Genomic DNA, 19,369 nt, shown 5'->3' with positions numbered 1-19,369 from the left:
TTCGAGTAAGCATGTCTGTGCGCTTCAGCAACTGCCCTCTCTACTCTGGCCTGGCCAGTCGAAAATGGCATCTTAAAGTCAAGGTCACGGTGTCATCCCACCACGGGGCTGTGTTTAATTACAGCCCCATACGGGCTGACAGCCAATATGGATCCAAGGCTAGCCCTGAAACTCAGTTAACTCTTTCCAGCCCCTCCAAAATGCCCTTCCAGCCCACCCAACTTCATGGAAACATCGAGAACAAACTGCACCCCTAGGGACGTCTGATCAAGTATTCTGACTCAAACAGGTCACTGGCTGAACTACAAATGCCTATACAGCCACTTTGCCTCTGACTTGTCACCAAGGCTGGAAATGGACCTCGGAAACTGGGCTAGGTGTAGTAAGGTTCAACACTTAAAAATGAGAAAGGGAGAGAAAAGGAAAGAAATTCAGAATCAGCAGATCCAGAGAGAGGGTATCAGGTGTGTGTAACCTATTCTGCCTACATTTGATTCGGTGAAGTGGAAAATATTTATTTTTATGTGTTCTGGACATAAGCAATAAGAATGCTTATTTTAACATTACAGGGCTGTCATGGACAGTCACATGGAGAAATACAGAAAGCACTTCACCACTCCTTAGTGCTTGGCTACAGCGCCTCTGAAAATGAAAAGAAAACATGCAAACAGCTTTTCTCCTTGCTTCTCATTTACCTGCTATGTGTTCCTGTTTGGGGCAAATTCCTCTAGATGACGTTGATAAACAATCGTCATCCTCTGGCGTGACCTGGATGCCAACCTCCACGGGATTGGATGCTTTTTTCATCTCGATTGGTGAAGGGGAAGGTGGCTTATCCACAGCTTTTTCTAAGCAGAGGCTGCCATTGCATTGTTTCCGTTTGTGCTCGATAAAAATAAGAATGTCCCCCAATGGGAAGTTCATCTGGCACTGCCCACACGTGAGGAGGTCATGGTCCCCTTCTGGAGCTCCCAAAGGGCCGTGGTCTGGTTCATCATCTGTAAGAATGGCTTCAAGAGGTTCGGCTGTGGTTGAAGAAACAAAAGCACAATTATTAGAGTGCCAGAAAGGAAAGAATACGGGGAAATACATTCTCAACCCCATTCCATCCCAGCACATTATGTAAAGGGTTTCTAGCCTCCTCCATTTAATGCCCAGAAAAATGTGAGCGTATAAAATGTACACGGATGTGGAAACTGTCAACAAGAAAGCAAATTTATCAATGAGGCAAATCATCATATATTTAAAGAAAACTGCCTGACTTGCATACTTCCAGAGAAAACACACACACATACACACACACACACACACACACACGCACACACACCCCAAATGTGTCTGGTTTGTAAGTTTAGAAAGAATGTGACTGTTAGATAAATAGTTAATGCGGCAACATAAAGTAAGCTTAAATAATAACTACCCCCCCAAAAACCTGGTAAAAACATGGATTGAAACCAAATTTGTTTCTTTTTCGTATAGAGTAAGTTGTCTATTGTGCCCAAGAATAAAAGGAGAGGTGAATAAACATACACACACACACACACACACACACACACACACACCCTTTGTGTGTGAACATATATACTCTAAATATACAGAGACATGGCTTCATAAATTAGAAAGCTACTACAACACACAGAAAATGTGCCACATTTACACTGCCGTAATAAGAAAAAGACTGCATTCACCTGTGAAACAGATCTAAATAATAATCATAACGCAGCGTAATTCACAGTGCCAAAAACCTTTCTGATCTCACTCTCAGCAGTGCCACAAAATCAAAGAAATACCAAATTCACTGGCAATTCTTCTCAGACACATTAGCTAAATGGGATACTTTTGAGTACTTAAGAAAATAAGCCAATTAGTCATTTTTTCATTCTGAAGAAAGGAATGTCTAAAATATTCTAAACATGTTTGCAGTTGGTGGCCCCCATCACGTAAAAATCAGAATGGTCAAGCAAACGCCACATTTCAGATCAAGGCTGAGAAGTCCTTTCTTTAGACTTGAAATACTTTGCCTAATGTTGTCAAAGTTGTCTAATTTTCTGAATGAGCTCCAGAACGCTTCATTATGGGACTATTTCTGCACACATAATCACCAGCGGATGGTATAACAAGGTAGATAGGTCTTTCATTCCTGTTTCCTTTTTTTAACCGTGCACCAAAATACTCCAGCATCTATTTGAACAGCTTCTATCATTTTTTTAAACTTCCAAAGGGGAAAAGAGAGTTGGTAAGTCTCTGCTCCTGAAACCTTATGCTTACTCTATCACACACACACAAAATTACAAAATATGAAACATATCCAGGATGCTGCCAGTTAATAAAACTGAAGCAGATAATGTACAAGTCTTAAACAGTTAATCAGTCTGACCTTCTTTAGCAAGCTGCCAATTTCACATTTAATGAACTTAAAGCCACAGAGAATCAAAAAATAGATTTTAATTTGAGTGTAGAATATTGGAACAGATTTTGATAAAGTGCAAAAATCCAGTGAACTCAGGTTAAATTTATTTCAACCCTATCCAGACTGAATATTGAGGGGGAAGATCTGGAGTAACTCCCAGATGTGCTGGGTGAAATAATATTGAGAGAGCCCTGCCTAGCTGCACCTGTGCTCAAGTAGGACATGTCATAATTTCTAGCCTCTGGTACTCCTCCTAATTTAACATAAGGTCACCACAGGAATATGAAGGTTATATTCCTACTAATAAAGACAGCAAAGTAAGCACTTATATTTCTGTGCCCAACATACTGACCAAAAGATAAATACACAGGCATACTTTTCAAATAAAAGGAGACAAACAGAAAGCTTTTGCATTGTGCTTCTATATCATTTTTCTCCTATTTGCTTTCATTGTGACCAAGTGAGGAACTGAATAAGGAAGTCATTCTCCAAGATCCCTCCTATGTGAATTAAGAATTTTAAGTACACATTAACAAATGTGGCTTTTGTTGTTGTTGTTCAGCATTAACTACAAGTTCTGAGGTTTACAGATTGAAGAAAGACTCCGGAAAAATACTTCATTTTATTAAAGTTAGTAGTACATAGAACCTTTGCACAAAAACATGTTTTTAAACTCCACCGTTAAGATTTGTTTTTTATTCCCAAGCCCTGACACATTTCTGAAAATGGAAATATTATTTGGGAGCAAAAGGAGATATTCCCCTAGTTATCAAACAGTTAAAGGTAATGTGGTACAAAACAGACTTGGTTAAAGTCTTCTAAATGTAGTGACTGAACTGATTTACAATCAAAACCAGGAAATGAAGTGGTAATTCAGAGGTTGCTGATTACACCTCCACATTTCACCTAATTAATTTTATAGGAGGCAAAGTTCTTGAAAATAACAAGATGATCAAATGTACAGATATAAAACCTATAACCTCAACATTTTCTATGCTCTTAACATAAATTATTGCTAATTAACAAGAATTATATCCTAATGTATGAAATACGGTTAACATCAGGCTCCCTGCTAAACATTTGGCTAGTGATGTTCAGAGAAATACCAAAATGTTTTATCATTGCTACTATATTATTAAAAATCAGACGAAGTGGGGCACAAAGAAAATATGAAAATACAATTCTCTTGCTGTAGTCTACTGATTTGCATTGACATCTTTTCTCAGTGGCAATCAACATTTCCTTTCTGGGCTCTGATAATTTCTCTGTATTTTAATGCAAATTCCCCTTTCCCTAAAAACATTCCTAACCTCAGCCATTTTACCCCCTCCCTCAATTCAATTCCATCCTCCTTCACTCCCACACAACCACCGTTTCTAAGCTCCGGCCTAAGCTCTGGCTACAAAGCGGGGAGTCCAGGATTGAAGTGGAAAGGAGTGGGCAAATAATCATAATAATTAGCCGCGAATTCTCTACAAGGGGAAAAAGAAATTGAAAATAAAATGCTTCTGCGTTCAAACAGCAAGACTGACCGAAACGTCTCAATGCCCCAGCGGCTGACTGAGATCTCCTTCCTCTCTCTGCAGTTGCAAAGGAATAAATTTAAAAAAAAAAAAAAAAAAGCCTTAGAAGAAATGTAGGGAAGGAGGAAGGAGCTAGCGAAACGAGGGCTGCTGGGGAGGGGGAGGGGGAGGGGGAAAGAGAGCTCTGCCTTCAAGTTTGCTTTCCAAGTCCTTCCCTTTGATTGTCTTAACAGGGTAAGGAAGCAAACCGAGGCTGAAATGCAGAGAGAAAAAAGCAAAGAAACAAAAGCGAAGGCAGGGGCGACAGGCCGGGGGCAGGGGGGCCGGCGGGGGTGGGCAGTGCGGAAAGTGAAGTTGGGCGCTGGGACTCTGAGGCACAAAGCGAGCAGCGTGCTGGCCGCAGGCTCCGGCCGCGCTCGCTGGGAACACGTGCAGCGGCTGCCGCGGGGCCGTGGGGCCGGCAACCCGGGGCGGGAGGCGGCGGGCAGCCTGGGGACCCGATTGCTGCCTCCACGGCGGTCCTGCGTGGCCGCGGGGTGACGACTGTTCCCCAGGACCACCAGTTGGAGAACTGGGAAGTGAGGCTTGGAAAACTCGGCAGGTTAACCGGGTGCTGTCTCGGTATCAACGCACACACCAAAAGCGCGGGTCCTGAAATTCATTCTGTGTCCAGAGGCTCACACTTTTTACTTTGAGGGATCTCTGCAAATGCCTTTCTCCCGCAATTCCCGGCACCGGTGTGCGCAGCGCGGCGGCGGCTGCTGCGGTTATTCATTATTAATGACGCCGCTTGCCCGCATCATTATGATGATAACTATTACTATTGTTGTGATTTCGGGCTTCAAGGCGAGAGCTGCAGGAGGCGGAGGAGCCGGGGGGGGGGTCGGGCTGCAGAGCAGCCCTGCAAGCCCGCAGTGGCCGCCTCGGTCCGTGCTTTGCATGGGGGTGAGGGGGTGGAAGAAGTGAACCTGGAGACTAAGTGCAAACTTGCCGGATCCCGCCCTTTGGCCTTGCCCCGAAGCTGGAGAGCGCGCACTCCCCTTTCCTCCCTACCAAAAATGCCCGCCCGAAAGAGAACGAAAACTGCACCCCGCTCCACTCCCGGAGCCCGGGGGTGTCGGCCGCGCGCTTCTCTGCAGCCCTGGCAAGAAGCATTTTTAAAGTCAAAATGAAGAACAAAGACATAAGGGGTGATGGGAGGGAGGGGGGAGAAAGGGAATTCTGCCTAACCGTCCGTTTCCCCCACCCCCACCCTCGCAAAGCTCTTCCCTCCCGGCCGAGAAATGCAGAGCGGGGGTGGGGGAGGCTCTGGTACAGGTTCAAGTTCGCTGAGCTTTCTTGATCTTGTTCTGCCTCCTAGCGACCGAATGGCTCAGCCAGCCCAAGAAGCGGAGGATGGGGGCGGGGAGGGGAAGGGGGTCCTGAAGACCGGAATGGCTCCCGCTCCCCCCTGCGCACCCAGAAAATTAGAAAGGACAGACGACCGCACGCCCTTCAAACTGGTTCCTCAACGCAAAGCCAGCCCTGAGACACGGCGAGAGGGGGATGACCCACCCAGCCTGGGATATCTCCGGATGGGCCCAGGGTGGGTGGGGGACGGGGGAGCAGCCCGGACTGCACGCCTTAGTCCGTCCTTTGAGCCCCCAGTGCATCCTTCCGAAGAAGGGCCCAGCTTTCCCGAGTGCTGCGAACACTGCCCTTCCTTCCCGCCGGTACCTGCCGGGCTGTAACTTCACACCGCCGCGCGCCGCGTCTGCTCCGCATCCGGCGCGGCCGGGGGAGTTGGGGGCGGGGGAGAGCGGCGAGGGAGGGATGCGCGGGGGTGGGGAGAGGGAGGGCCCCGCAACGTGCCCGGGCGGGGGAGCTTTCGAAGTGTGTGACAAGTTCCAGGGCCCAGTGAAAAATTCAATTCCCTCTGCGCACCCCCCTCAAACACACACACCCCTTTAAAAAAATACAGAACTGGGTATAGGGTGGTCCTTTAAAATTGCAGCAAAAATTAAAATAAGGGTCATGAATGAGGAGGGGGAAGGAGGTGGGCCCTCTCATTCCTTTCTTTCCCTTGCAGCCAAACTTTCCTAAGTGCCCACCGCCTGCCTTTCCAGGCGCATTCTGTTAGCCAGGAGACAGCAACCCACTTACCCACCCACCCCCACCCCCAATATAGACTCACAAGGGTCCCCTGACCGACACAGGCCCGTGGTAGAGGACAAGAACTCAAGGGAGGGGTGCGTGGAGTCCCAGGGTCGAACACTCCCCAAAAGCATACTCGAACATACTACTCCCGTACCACCTACCACCCACCCCCACCTGGCTTGGCCGCGCTCAGGAGCTGGGGGCTGGTGGCCTGTCCCGGTGGGAGGGGGGCAAGGAAAGCACGTGGTGACCTCTCCGCCTCCCCGAGCTGGGGGCTAGAGGCGTCGGGGGTAGGGGGCGGACAGAACCCGCTTTTACGGCTGCTCTGCAAAATAAAAATGCTTTGCAAAGCCGAGTTTCTCCCCAGCCGATTTCGCAGTAGGGATGGCAGGGAGGAGGTCTGGGCATTATGCTGGGGGGTCAGAGAGGACCCTCGACCCGGCTGGCGCTGAGTCGCTGCACGGCCTGCCGCTGTGCCAGCGGGCGGGCGGCGGGCGCCGGGTGGGCGATCCCGGGCGGGGCGGGGGCGCGGCGAGGCCCGGCGAGGCCCCGGCGAGGCCCGGCCGCAGCCGCCGCCCGCTCCCGGGCTGCCGCGCCGCGCTCGGTCCTCTGTCTGTTTGTTGGCAGGAGGCTCCCGCACACGCGGTGCTTGTAAACATTCAGACACGAGATTTTTCCCAATCAAAATCCACTTCCACTTTTTTTGAAAATCTTCCAAAAAATAGTAAGAGGAGGGAGTTCCTCGCTCCCTCTCTGTGCCGCCGGCGCTCTAAGTTTGCAACTAAAGAGGTTTTGGTGAAGGGGATAATTGTATTTTACCCCCTCTATTAGAGACTGTGAGATTTTTGCGGGGAGGGGGGCGATGGGGGAGCCAAAGAGGAGAGCGTGGCAGAAAACGGCCGGCGGAGCGTTAGGCTTCTGTTGTGGGGCAAGAAATTTTGCCCTGTTTTATTTTATTTATTTTTCACGTTTTCTCGCCGCCACTGAGGTTCGGCCGGGAGGGGCGGGCAGCGGCAACCCGGGCGGCAGCGGCCAGAGCGCCCTCCCTCCCTCTCCCGCTCGCCCCCGTCCCTTGCTCCTGCCCTTCGGCGGCGGCGGCGGCGGCGGCGCGGGAGGGCAAGCGCGAGGAGCCGGCACAAAAGGCAGCGGGACAAACACCCACCTCGGGCCGGAACAAAAGGCGGCAGCGCCGGCCGCTGCTCCCATCCTTCCCGGTTGCCCAAGCTCTCCCTGCCGCCGCGGCCCCTCTCCAGACTCGGGAGACTCCAGAACGCCGGGGGCCCCCTCCCAGAATCCCACTTTCTCACTATTGTGGAGATGACTACTTTCCTCCCGGTGCACACTTGACCGTGAGCGCGCTGATGTCCGAGGGCCAGTCTCACCTCTTTTCTCCCTGGGAATTGTTTTTTTTAGACTTGGGCTCCCCACCCCCCCGTTTTTCTTCCTACGGCGAGTGGAAGCAACCCCCCTTTCCCCTTCAGTTCCCTCCCCTAGGTTTGCACTAGAGTTGTTAGCATCCACAGCATTGTCCATTATTTTGCAAAACTGGAGGGGAAATCATTGCATTCCTTTTCGAAAAGCGAAATAAAGCAGAGGAAAGCAGGAAAGAGGAGCAGTCAAATTGTTGTAAAATTAAATAAAATTAAAAGGTTCGTGCTATCCCAAAAGTGTACATAAGGCTATGGTTCGGGATGGGATGAGACTGGGTTTTTTTTTCCCCCTCTCCCTTTAATCTCTTTTATCCCGACGCTCGGAGGTTTTTTCTCGTGAAAAAAATTTTAAATGCATGCACACACCCCTCTCTCCCCCTCTCTCTTGCTTCTCGTCCTGCGCGCTCTTGTGATTATTAATAATTATTATTACTATTATTGGGTTACTTACGCGAGAATTCCCGTTTGCTTAAGTGCTGGGGTTTGCCTTGCTTGCGGCGAGACATGGTGGACTGCGGGGCGGGCGGCGGCGGCGGCGGCGGCGGCGGCGGGCGGACGACGGCTCGGTTCACATCGGGAGAGCCGGGTTAGAAAGAAGGAGACTCCAGAGAAAATATCTTCATCAGTGCCTTTTGACATCCAAAATAAATTAGAAATAATACAAAGATGGCGCAGGGAAGATGAATTGTGGGAGAGCCGTCATGGCTTTTTTTTTTAAGCAAAAAAAAAAAAAAGAGAGAGAGAGAGAGAGAGAGGAGAGATAGAGGGGGAGAGAGAGAGAAAGAGAGAGAGATGAAAAAAATGGCAAAAGCCCCCCTGAGCTGCAAGTTCAAGTGCGGACGTGACGTCCCTGCGAACTTGAACGTCAGGAGTCTGGATGGACAGAGACACACAAAACATGGGCAGGGCGAGCAGGAGAGAAGGGGAGGAGGGAAGGGGAAGCTCACACCAATGGACACACATCAGGGGCTGGACATGAAAAAGAGACCAGGACAAGCCAATGGCCAGTGCGGGGCGGGGGAGGTGCGGGGCGGGGGGCTCCGCAGACGCCAGACGCGGCCCCCGTGGGAGGGGCGGGCCGAGGGGAGGGGGCGCTGGGGCCGCGGGCTCACCAGTGGCCGCAGCAAGCGCCGAGGCAGCGGCGTGGCCGGGAGAGAAGAAAGGGGTGGCGGGGGCGGAGGGGGTGGGGAGCAAGACGTGCGCCCTGCTCCCCACCCCCGCATGCGGACCCTAAAATGAAAGATTATTTAAAATTTAAAAAACAAAACAAACAAACAAACAAAAACAGAGTGTACGGGGAGGCTGCAGGGGCCGGGGAAGCGCGGGCGGAGGGAAGCCAGGTAGAGTTGCTCCCGGACACCCTCCTGCGTGCGCACACCCACTTCCCCTCTCCGCCGCCGCCGCGCTCGCACCCCGCGTGCGGACGCCAGGGGCCGAAGCAAAAGCCTTGAGGCCGCGGCTGCGCTCGGGAAACTTTGCCCGAGGAGAGAATGGCAAAGAAAAATCACCCGAAGTTGAGAGCTGAGCCTCCAACTTACAGCTACGCGGCAGGCAAGGGGAGGCGGGAAGGAGCGCGCGGCGAAGCAGAGTCCAGCTCAAGTTTGGAGGGTTGCGGGTCCGGAAGGGCAGCGCCGGGGCCTCCGGGAGCCCGAGCGGCCTGGAGAGAGGGGGCAAGGGCGAGGGAAGCGGTGCAGACCAGGGCCGAAGGGCCGGGAGGGCGCCCCCCGGGCCAAGCAGGGGGGCCGGGGATCTGAACGTCCCGACAAACGATAGGGTCTGAATGCAACTGGGAGCAGGGAGTCGAGGCTCTCAACGGTCGCGGAAAGGGAGAGAAAGGCCGACGAATAAAAAACAGGGAGCCGGACTCGGGGCAGGTTCCCGCCCCGGGAGTGGAGTGCCCGGACCCAGGGCGAGGGAGGCGCCGAGGCGTCCACCTCAACGGAGCTGCTGCCGGCCAGAGGACAAAGCCCGGGCAGTCCCGGGAGTGCCAGTCCCTGGGAACTTGCTCCCGGGGCCGCGGGAGGTCCCCAAGCCAGGTCCCAAGGAAAGACACACCCCCTCCCACTCCAGAGCTACTGCAAAAGCACCGAGGAATGGCAAGAAAGTGTTTCTTACAGGCAGAGCACAACTAGTCCAGTGCTGTTACCCGGGGAAAGAAAATGGGGAATGAAGAAAGAGCGACTGGCTCGCGGGAGCAGCGGGGAAGCCACAGTGATGGGGTGACAGCCCCGGGTCAGCGCCACGCTCCCCGGACGCCCCGGGCGGAGCCGCACACCCCGGAGCCCACAGCCCCCCTTCTGGGCTTTCTGCAGACGTTCCCAGGAAATTAGGGAAGACCTGTTGGAAATAAACCCCTGTCTCTTTAATGCGCGCGCGCGCGCGCTACTGCTGTCAAAAAGCGGGCTTCACTCTGGCGTGGGATACTTTCAGTTTTACGTAAAATGTACAGCAACAGCACCCCCTGCGATTGGAAAGTTTATTCAGAAACGTGCCCGCAAAGTCCCCCGGCGTCCCCCGCCTCCCAGCCTCCCCGCCTGCCTGCGCCACCCTGTAGCCTCAGCCGACGCCGACACGCCGAGACCGCGCTGCGATTCCAGATCCGGAAGGGCACTGGGGGAGAGGAAAATGGACTCAGGTCCAAGGGAGGCGCGGAGGGTGCAGGGTGGAGGCGGAGAGCCGCGGCCCGCGACACTCCGAGCTGCAGGTGGACGTGTGTGAGTGTGTGTCTGCAGAGCGAGGAGCCTTCCTTCGCTCTCCTCCAAGCGGCTCCACAACCCCTTGTGTCTTCTCTTCCCCCTCCTCAGTCTAAGGGACGTCGTTTTCGTAAATTCACCTACCCGGCGCGGGGCTTTATTGTTTTAAGCTAGGGCCCCGGGCTTGCATGCGCGCACCCATCTCCGAGCCGCGCCGGCCAGCGGCTGTTTATTCATATGTTGCCTTCATAAAGTTTCAAACCCATTAGAAAATAACTGATTTGCCTAGCTCGGCGAAGCTTCGGGCCCCTCTAAGGAAGAAAAGGAGGTTTTGATGCTCAACATTAGGAGAGATGTGGGCTGGACTGGGTTTGTGTAAATATGGTTTGTTGTTATTGTTTTCCTCCAGTTTAAGGGGGGAGAAACTAAAACCCTGTTTAAGAAGCAGGAAGATTCACTTGCAGTAAAGCACGGTAGCGTGTGCGTTACACCATTTCCCCTTTTTCACGAGTTCTTCAGAGCAGGTCAGCATCTCTTTTCCACTACTGTCTATTTTTTTGTCTTGTTCCACTAGCCTTGGAGCGACCAAAAGAATGTTATTGCAGGGCAGGGGTGGGGGGAGCGGGACGTGGAGGAGAATGGTTGGAGGGAAGGTGAGGAGAGGGAGAAAAAAAGTACAACTGGAGGCCTTTGAAAAATAAATAAAATAAAAGCCCCTTCAGGTAACAATAGTCAGTCAGATTCTTTCGGAACCGAGCTTTTCAAATTTAAATATTTTTCCCATCCCTCCATAAAAGTCCATATATAGAAAAGGTATATAAATGGGTGAATGTGTGTTCTGGAAATATATATGTATGATTTATATATAATGGTGTGTATAAAGCTTTTCAGGGTTGGCTGTAGTGTAAAAAGTAATGACTTTATTACCTCTGAAAGGTTCTGTGGTTCACATTTAACAGTCTTCTGAATTACAATTCATTACACAATTGTGTGCTCTCTAAAACCGGCACCCTATCAGGGCCGCTATCTGTGGTTATTTCCAATAAATAACTGGCAACATTTTATTGATTTTCTTTTTTAAAAAAATCATAGCAAATTAGGCACTTAGTTACAAGTAGGTCTGCTATGTTCCTGCACTTGTTTCAGATTCCAGGGGGTTCCTTCCGAAACCACATGTTAAAACATAACATTTAAAACCCAGTTTTGCAGCTGCTTTCCCTGGGTACCCATGGAGAGGTAAGTAGCGACGTTTCCACCATTAACATATATTTAATTTCACCATCATAAAATGCCCAGAGTGAAATAGGAACTGCCCTCCACTCCCGCCCCTCCCCCAGCCTGATTTCACCCAGTCCAGAAAACCAGGGCTGTGTATCGGCATTTGATTCCCTCCTCGTCGCGGACCCCCACTCGCGGTCCCTCCTGCTCGCCCCTACGAGTGACGCCCCCTCCCTCATTGCTACTGGATGCTCGCTAAAGCGCCCAAAACTGGGGGAGGGGGAACGTTTGTATGTGTGTTTAAAGAAATAAAAATGTGTTGTTTTAAGAGCTTTGAAAATATTACGTAAGTATTGATTAATGATGCAGGTGGGTTTGTAGAGGGGTGAAAGGTCACTTTAAACGCGCACACTTGGATACACAATAAGTATATTTACTTTCCAAAAGTAGCTTTCAGAAAATAATAAATTATGACAACGTTAAAATTATTTTATGGCCGTTCGGTTAACTTCATTTGGAGCTGTAGAACCTTTGCTGATTCCACTGAGGAGCTAATACGCTCTGTGGGCTCTTTCCCAAACCTTTGGTGACGACACTGCGTGTAAACTCCAGGCCAACAGACGACCCCTCCCCTCCCCTCCTCCCCCTTTCTATCTTGCCCGCGGAGGAGACTCCCCAGGACTTCCTGCAGTATATATTCTGCCTCTGATCTCGTACTTAATAGCCAAGTCCTGTTTTATGCTTTATAATGTGTTGACAAGTTTTCTAACAGACTTTCTGAAATAATGCACATATATTCACGTCGGTTAGAAACCCACCGTATTTTTAGAGTCGAATAGATCTATACCCTAATGCAGTGAGAGACTGTAAATCATAGAGGATTTCATAGTCCTTTCAGTAGTTTTCGGTATGAAGTATGAGCCGCGTGGCCTCCAGACGTAACCTTTTAGAAAAAAAGACAGTGCTTTTATTTTATGGTGTAAAGTGCTTTTAGCTCCAGGGCTCTGAACGTGAATGTGGTCAACAAACAGCTCCAAGAGGGAGACTTAATACAGTCCCAGCCCTCGTGTGGAGGATCGCCTGGCACGGGGGACTCGGGCTGAGCTGGAGAATGAAGGGTTAAAAGGTCTGATGGAAACTACAAGATTCAAATAAAATATTCACTGTCTGCCTTTAGCAGGAAACACCTTTATAGCCTTAAAGATAAATAAATGAATGACTGAATGAATGGTTAATACAATCGCTCCCACCTTGCTTTTACTTCATTCTTCTTTTTTTTCTTCCTAATGTAATTTCAGAAAATAAAGAATGGGCAGTCATCTTGATAAAAATAAAACTTAGGTTTGGGTTCATCACTTGGCATAGGTTTTGGGGTTCTTAAGGGTGGGAGTGCTAGGGTGTTGTTAAGACAAAGGAAAATTAATTTTAAAAAGGAAGGGAGGTTGTGCTTGAGGAAGGGGGTGGGCTTTGTGTGGGGGCCCCAAATTGAAAGGTGAGCATGAGGGCCACAGTCCCTTCTTCTCCCCAGCCTTCCTCAGCCCTGACCCCCCTATAACATTTCTTCCTCCTCTGCTCACAGTGTGATCCAGAGCCTGGGACCTAAGGAGGCCCCTGGAGGGCAGTGTCTACACCTGAAAAGGCAGACTTCCTCCAGTGGGGTTCCGGGGGAACAGTTAGTATGGCATTTCTCCAGAGGCTCCCTGGGCCTTTAGGGGACTGGCAGGCTACTTCACATACCTGGATGGAGCCCCTCAAAAAAATAAAGAAGGGAGGAAAGAAGGGAAGGAAGGAAAGAAGGAAGGGAGGGAGGAAGGGAGGGAAAGTAGGAAGTCAAAAGCTGAATCTGCTCTAAATAAGTCTATACTTACCTCTAGACTGGGCTGCTGTGTGCTGAGTCAACAATGTGTGTGTGGAGGGGGGCGTGGGCAGCAGTCTCACCACTTAAGTAAGAGGCTCCTTTGAAGACAGCAAGGAGTTCTGGTTAGAACATTGAAATTTAGCTCCCTAACACTGACATCAAAGACACATACGTGCTGGGCAGTGAAAACAGTCCAATGGACCGCATTAGAAACGTCCAAATGCAATGCTTAGCACACAGTAGATTCTCAATAAATGGTTTTTGAGTGAATAAGTGAATAAATCCTATCACCACATAAATGAAACCAACATAACCATACAAATTCTATTAGTTTCCCCCAGAGCCAATAAGGCTTTCATCAGGCAACTCTGTTACAAGAGTACATTTTAGCCTAAAAGTGATTCCCACCAAGGATGGTGAGCTCCAAAAGATTACCCCAAAGATCAAAACGGCTGAACACTTAAGAATACAATGCAAGATATTTTCATCACCTCCAGCAGCCTACATAATCAATTATCGTCCAAATAAACCAGTGTCAAGAACCGGGTATCATAAGATTCACTTTTGTAACATTGCTTTTTGGATATGTTCAAATCTGGTTTCCCAAATGAGAGCCCTTCTAAAGGAAAAAATACAATCAGAAAAAACAAAAATGAAAAATATCTCAAACTTCATTTTCTGTGCACCCTCCCCCAATAGATCTTTTGCTTTTAACAAGGGAATAATTTTTTTAAATACATGTTTTTCACACCCAGTCTTAAAAACAAGCTTCACCTATTTCCCTTTTCTTGTGGGGAGGGGGTAAATAAGAGGAAAAGCAACACACACACACACATCTGGTCTGACATTTTGTACAGCAAGTTTCAGCCCAATGTGATTTAAAACAATGTGAGTTAAAAACCTCTTAAAATTTGGGTTTATAATGGAAACACTGACAGACTCTTAATTATAGCAGCCCTGCCAGACACTGCTATAATGAAATAGTTGTGCTTTCATTACTGCAGAGGCACTATAGTTAGGGGTCTGTCAGTGTTTCTATTATAAACCCCAAGTTTAAGAGGTTTATAACTTGGGCTATTTAAATGGCACTGGGTGGAATTCAAGTTATCAGTCCAGATGTGAAGTTGTTTTATAAAAGAATAACTCAGTAGAGGAAGAGCTTTTGGAGATATTTCCTCTCTCTCTCCCTTTCTCTCTCTCTCCCTCCTCCCCCCACCTTCTTCCCTCCCTCCCACCTTCCCTTCCTCCCTCCCCTCCTTACACATCACAGAAATGATTTTTACTGGTTTCAGATGGTCTTATTGCCAACTTCCAGCTATGAATTCAGTCACTGTCTAAAAGGAAAATTTATAGGCAGCTAGTCCTTTATTTGGACAAGTACTCTTTGCCATTATTATAATTTTTTACTATGTTATTATCCTGGAATACATACAGACAACACACACACACAAACCAAAAAAAAATCAAGACTGTATGTCAAGGAATGCAACCTCATACACATACGCAGAGGTATACATTCTGATGAAAAAGTATAAATTTACTGAAGAGGAGAAATAAAGCGCCTGAAATCTTCTTTATCTTGTCTATCAACTGTGTAGTAAAAACAAGAGAAATATTACCATCTTATTTCAAAAATTTGTAGCTTTCCTGTTATCATTTGGTTTGTTCAGAAAAGCAACAGCTAGCACTGTGCAGTCAGCACTAGACTATCCAAGGACTCTACACAAACACCATGTATGTCTCTGCTGGACTTTGAATGTTGACAGTTTGATGAAGAATTTATCTTGGATTATCTAATGGACCAGAATTTTGAAATATGTTCTATTAACCTGATATACCATCACCATAATGTATGTTTGTTAGCGAGGATATGGCTGATACTGATTCTATCATAAGGAAAACAAAGATGGTGGTGGTGATCATGGTGATGGTAGTAGTGTTAATGGAGGTGACAGTGGTGGAGATGGTAGTGATGGTAGGGGTTGGAGATGGGGGGGGTGGTTTCCCTAGTTAACACGTCCATAAGAGTGCAGTAGAAATAGGATGAAAGATGAAGCTAAAAAGCTCAAACCTTTGCTTCTCCACCTCTTGACCCTTCAGAAAAGCCATTCCGTAAAGATGAGGTGGTCGATGAGTTAAAACGAAGTTTTCAAATGCACACTGCTCTATGTCCCTCCCCTGCCCAGCAAGACGTGGCCCTGGGTGGGTGTTTCTGGCAGGCCCTAAGGCCACTGACTTCATACAGAAAAAGACCCATCAAGAACTGTGCAGCAACCATATCTGCATTTAGAAACCTTCTCACTTTCAGAAGAACAGTCCCTTTTCTCTGTTCTCTCTGTCTGAAATCAGACCACCACCAAATCAGGCCATTAAGGACCATAGGGCCTTGATCATTCTCACTTCACAATAGCTTTGGTTGGTATCCTCTCGAATTAGCTAGGTGACAAAAGAGAAGCAGTCATCGAAACACATCACCAGGCTCAAGTTCCTTTTCTGCCAGTTTCTCATAAACCCCACAAATGCCTAGGCCCACAACCATTCCAGATGTGCGCCAATCATTCCCAGAGATTACTGAAGAGCTGCGGCTATTCCGGTCCCTTTTCCAGAATTTAAGACACCTTTTTTTCCCTGATAGTTAATCATCAGTATTTTTTTTCCTGCCAAAACCAGCAAAGGAAACTTTTCTGGTAGAAAAAGCCTGTCTCTATTTCATCTTCTTTGGCAGCTTGGTAGAAGATAAACAAATCTCTCTGGTCTCCCATTCCTGGTTGTATACAATTTGCCTGTTTTCTTTTTCTCTTAAAAAAAAAAAAAAATCCTTTGCACAAGGTCAGTTACCTAAGCCTCCAGATTCCTATAAAATGAAGAATCTAGTCCTAAGAACTGTTATTCTTTCTTTCTTTATGGAGCACTGCACTGAACAGACATGACACATGGCTTCTGCTCTTGGATGGCTTTCATTTTTAAGGCACTAAGATACACATACACAGGCACAAGCCCATCGTATAAAGTTCACAAGTCACACATGCCAAAGCCATACTGATGCACACTATTATCCTTGCTTTGGGTAGCCCTGGCTTCACATTGCTGATTTGAACTGTTCTAAGCCTTTAGCAAGGACCAGTTTGAGGGGACACAGCTCTAGTTACTTCTGACACCAGTTGGAGAAAGAACTTGGTTTCTCAGAAATGAAAATGGTAAATAATGAGGTTTGGTCATGGGTATATCTGTGATAATTCTATTGTTTTATGACATTAAATATCTTAACTACTCTTGAGAAATGAGCTTTCCGTATTACATTTGTTTTGTAGGCAATTTTAGAGACTATTTCTAACATGCAATTGTGAATGTATCATTTCACTTCCCTAACACATAGTAGGCATTTAACACTGTTAAATCAAGGAATGAATTCTACAAATGCATTTTCTGTTGCTGCTGCAGGTGAAAAAGACACAGGTATTTGTGTCTGCTCACTAAGAAATTAAATGTGCATATAGTGGAAAATTACATTATTTCACTTTTTAAATAGTTAAGAAGTATGGGCCATTTGCACAGCTATCTAACTATACATTATAAACCGCAAGCCCATTTGCGTCAGGTGGAAACAATTGCATGTTTCTCTGTGTATATTTCATATAGTAACTTATGTCATAAAAGCTATCACCTGACAAGTCCTGGGTTGTCAGTTCTTATAGGGCAGAGCCTCCATCCTTTTCATCTTTTTACCCCTCAGCACAGAGTAGGACCTTAGGAAATGTCTGGTACATGAATAAAGACTTATGAAGTAGACCACTTAGATTCCTGGGAACTTCAAAATCCTTTCTACCATAGATAAAATTTTTTTTATTGTTCTCAATTCTCAGATTTTGAAATGCAATAAAATATTCAAACAGCCAAAATCCAAGTACATTACAACACAGAGTAACTCTGAGAGATTACTTCTGAAGCCTGATTCTCCAGATACTACCTTCTTTAAATATCAAGGCCTGTTCTAGCTGGTTCTCATTTGAAAGAGGCAAGGCTCACAGAGCCTCATAATGGCAACTGCTCTCCCACCCATCCCCAAACAGTGATTTCTGTGGCCTTGCTCAGGGAACAAGGGAAATATCAGTATGTGCTCTTCAAATATGATGGAAAGAGAATCCCGACCCTCTCTTCTCAAAAGATTGAATCTTGAACTCTGAGCTTAATTAGTAGGAGAAAATTCAAGATTAGTGGATTTTCAAAATAAACTCAGTTTATGAAAGTAAACATATGAGGGGGGAAAAGGCAAATATGTTAATTATTCGAATATTAAGCACATAAAGGGGTTTTGCTAAAGACTGTAGATCTTTTGCGTTTGTTGATTTAAAGATTCTAGAAAATTTAAAATATGCTCATTTTAAAACATATGTTTTACAGGAAGTAAGCTCTCCTTAATGGGAACTTGCAACTCTCATTTTTTTTCTTTTATTTTAGCATAAATAAATCAAACTGAAAAGCAACCTCAAACTAAAAAGGAACTGTTTTTTTTTTTTTAATTGATAAGACTTTAGCTATAGTAACATCTTTAGAATTCCAAGCTGGATTGTTGTATTTCCACTGATCTTCATATTTAAGGGTTTTAATCTCTTAAAATTAATGTGACAAAGAGAAAATGTTAAATGCTGAGCCCAGGCCTGTGTTTTCAGATATTTTACCCTCAGTAAGATTGACATGATATCTGGTTTGTAGAAGCGTTCAAAATTAATACATTTCTGACAATACTAAAAAGTTGTGATTCATTACTTCCAATTTTTAAATATTCTAGAAGGAAGAAGCTTTTCATTATGGGAGAGGAAGGGGGCAAAAGAGCCCCTGATTTCAGGTGGTATCTTCATTTTATTAGGAGCAAGGGATTGACCAGCAGCAAGGAAATAAACAAACATTAATCCTGAATTATATATTTTTTCCAACATGATACCAAAGGCCTAAACATTGCACTGAAATAATAAGATGATGGCAGTAATTATTTTAATGAGAATCTCCCTAGCCAGAATAACAAACAGATATATTGCCTAATGTTACACTGAAAGGTAGTGCATAAGTACACATGCTGCTGTGGTGACTAATGTGTGATAAGAGAATCCTCTGCTCACAATTTGGGCATTTATGTCACCACGTATTATTGATAGCTATGTTATTTTTACTACCCTGTGTCTTTATTATGTAACGTCTAATTGCAGGAAAAATTATTTTCATCCCCTTGATTTTGATAGGCATTTCCAAAGAAAGGATGGAATACAGAGAAGGCTGTGTATTGTGGAGTTCCACCATCACTCAGGATGTCTGCTGATGATTGCTGGTAACAGTTCTATAAGCACTGTACACTGGCCTTTTAGGAGGGAAGGAAATTAAGTACAATAGACTTGTGATCAAATAAGGATGAGGTTCTGATGAAGACACAAGGGAACTGGACCACTTAGAATTAAAGCTTCAGCCCCCATATTCCTGCATTCAGGTGTTGCCAGCTGCAGAGTGGGTGAACTCTCTCCCTGAACTAAAACCCCTGATAAACTGGAGTTTAACTGCACCTCGGTCCTAAGGTGGAGATAAGACTAGATTTTTCTGGGTGTAATTTCAATTATGATGCTTACTTTGGTGGAATGCTTTTCAAGACAGTGAGCAGAGTAACAAAAATCTGGCATCCACAAGCAAACAAGCCCTAGTGTCTGGCCCCTGTACAGTTTCCACAAAGAAGGTCAAAAGGGGCTGAGAGGAAAGGTGTATCAAAGGTATCCCTGGAACGCAGAGCCAATAAAAATGAAACTATTCTCTTCTGAGACCTAATTACCTTTTATATCCAAAGCTACACTGCACATTTGTTCATTGCTTATGACTAGGACTAAAAAAATATATGTGCCACGGAACTAGGCTTTTAAGTGATCCATTGGGTGGCTTTTCCGTGTCTGTAAGGAATTTTCTGTTCTTTAGAGGCATTCAATCAATGAATAAGTAAATCTATGCTAATTTTTTTTTTCTCTCAAAACGTTAAGTATTTTCCTAGATCTATTTTCAAGGAATCAGAGACTTAGTCCTGTAACTTCCAAAATATTCCCTTCAAATTCTAAAACAAAACCAAA

The 19,369-nt window shown here is 46.6% G+C and overlaps 1 protein-coding gene across 6 annotated transcripts in view; it reads right to left on the bottom strand.

Moving 5' to 3' along the window:
• Nucleotides 1-9,712, bottom strand: part of BCL11A (BCL11 transcription factor A) — a 99,151-nt gene extending 89,439 nt beyond the window's left edge. For 2 of the 6 annotated variants that reach the window (XM_060169333.1, XM_060169332.1), the window contains exons 1-2: nucleotides 7,951-8,446; nucleotides 696-1,025 (exon numbers count right to left, since the gene is read on the bottom strand). In XM_060169333.1, coding sequence (XP_060025316.1) covers nucleotides 696-1,025; nucleotides 7,951-8,005 — 385 coding nt within the window. In that variant the 5' untranslated portion in view covers nucleotides 8,006-8,446. Of the gene's footprint in view, nucleotides 1-695; nucleotides 1,026-7,950; nucleotides 8,447-8,611 lie in introns of those variants that run through there. The other 4 variants (XM_060169336.1, XM_060169337.1, XM_060169330.1 and 1 more) reach the window with 3 other exon arrangements.
• Between the last annotated feature and the right edge of the window lie 9,657 nt (nucleotides 9,713-19,369).

Source organism: Lagenorhynchus albirostris, chromosome 13, assembly GCF_949774975.1.
Source record: "Lagenorhynchus albirostris chromosome 13, mLagAlb1.1, whole genome shotgun sequence".
NCBI lineage: Eukaryota > Metazoa > Chordata > Mammalia > Artiodactyla > Delphinidae > Lagenorhynchus > Lagenorhynchus albirostris.
Note: the sequence above shows the minus strand (reverse complement) of the source record. Positions and strands in the feature narration are given on the sequence as shown.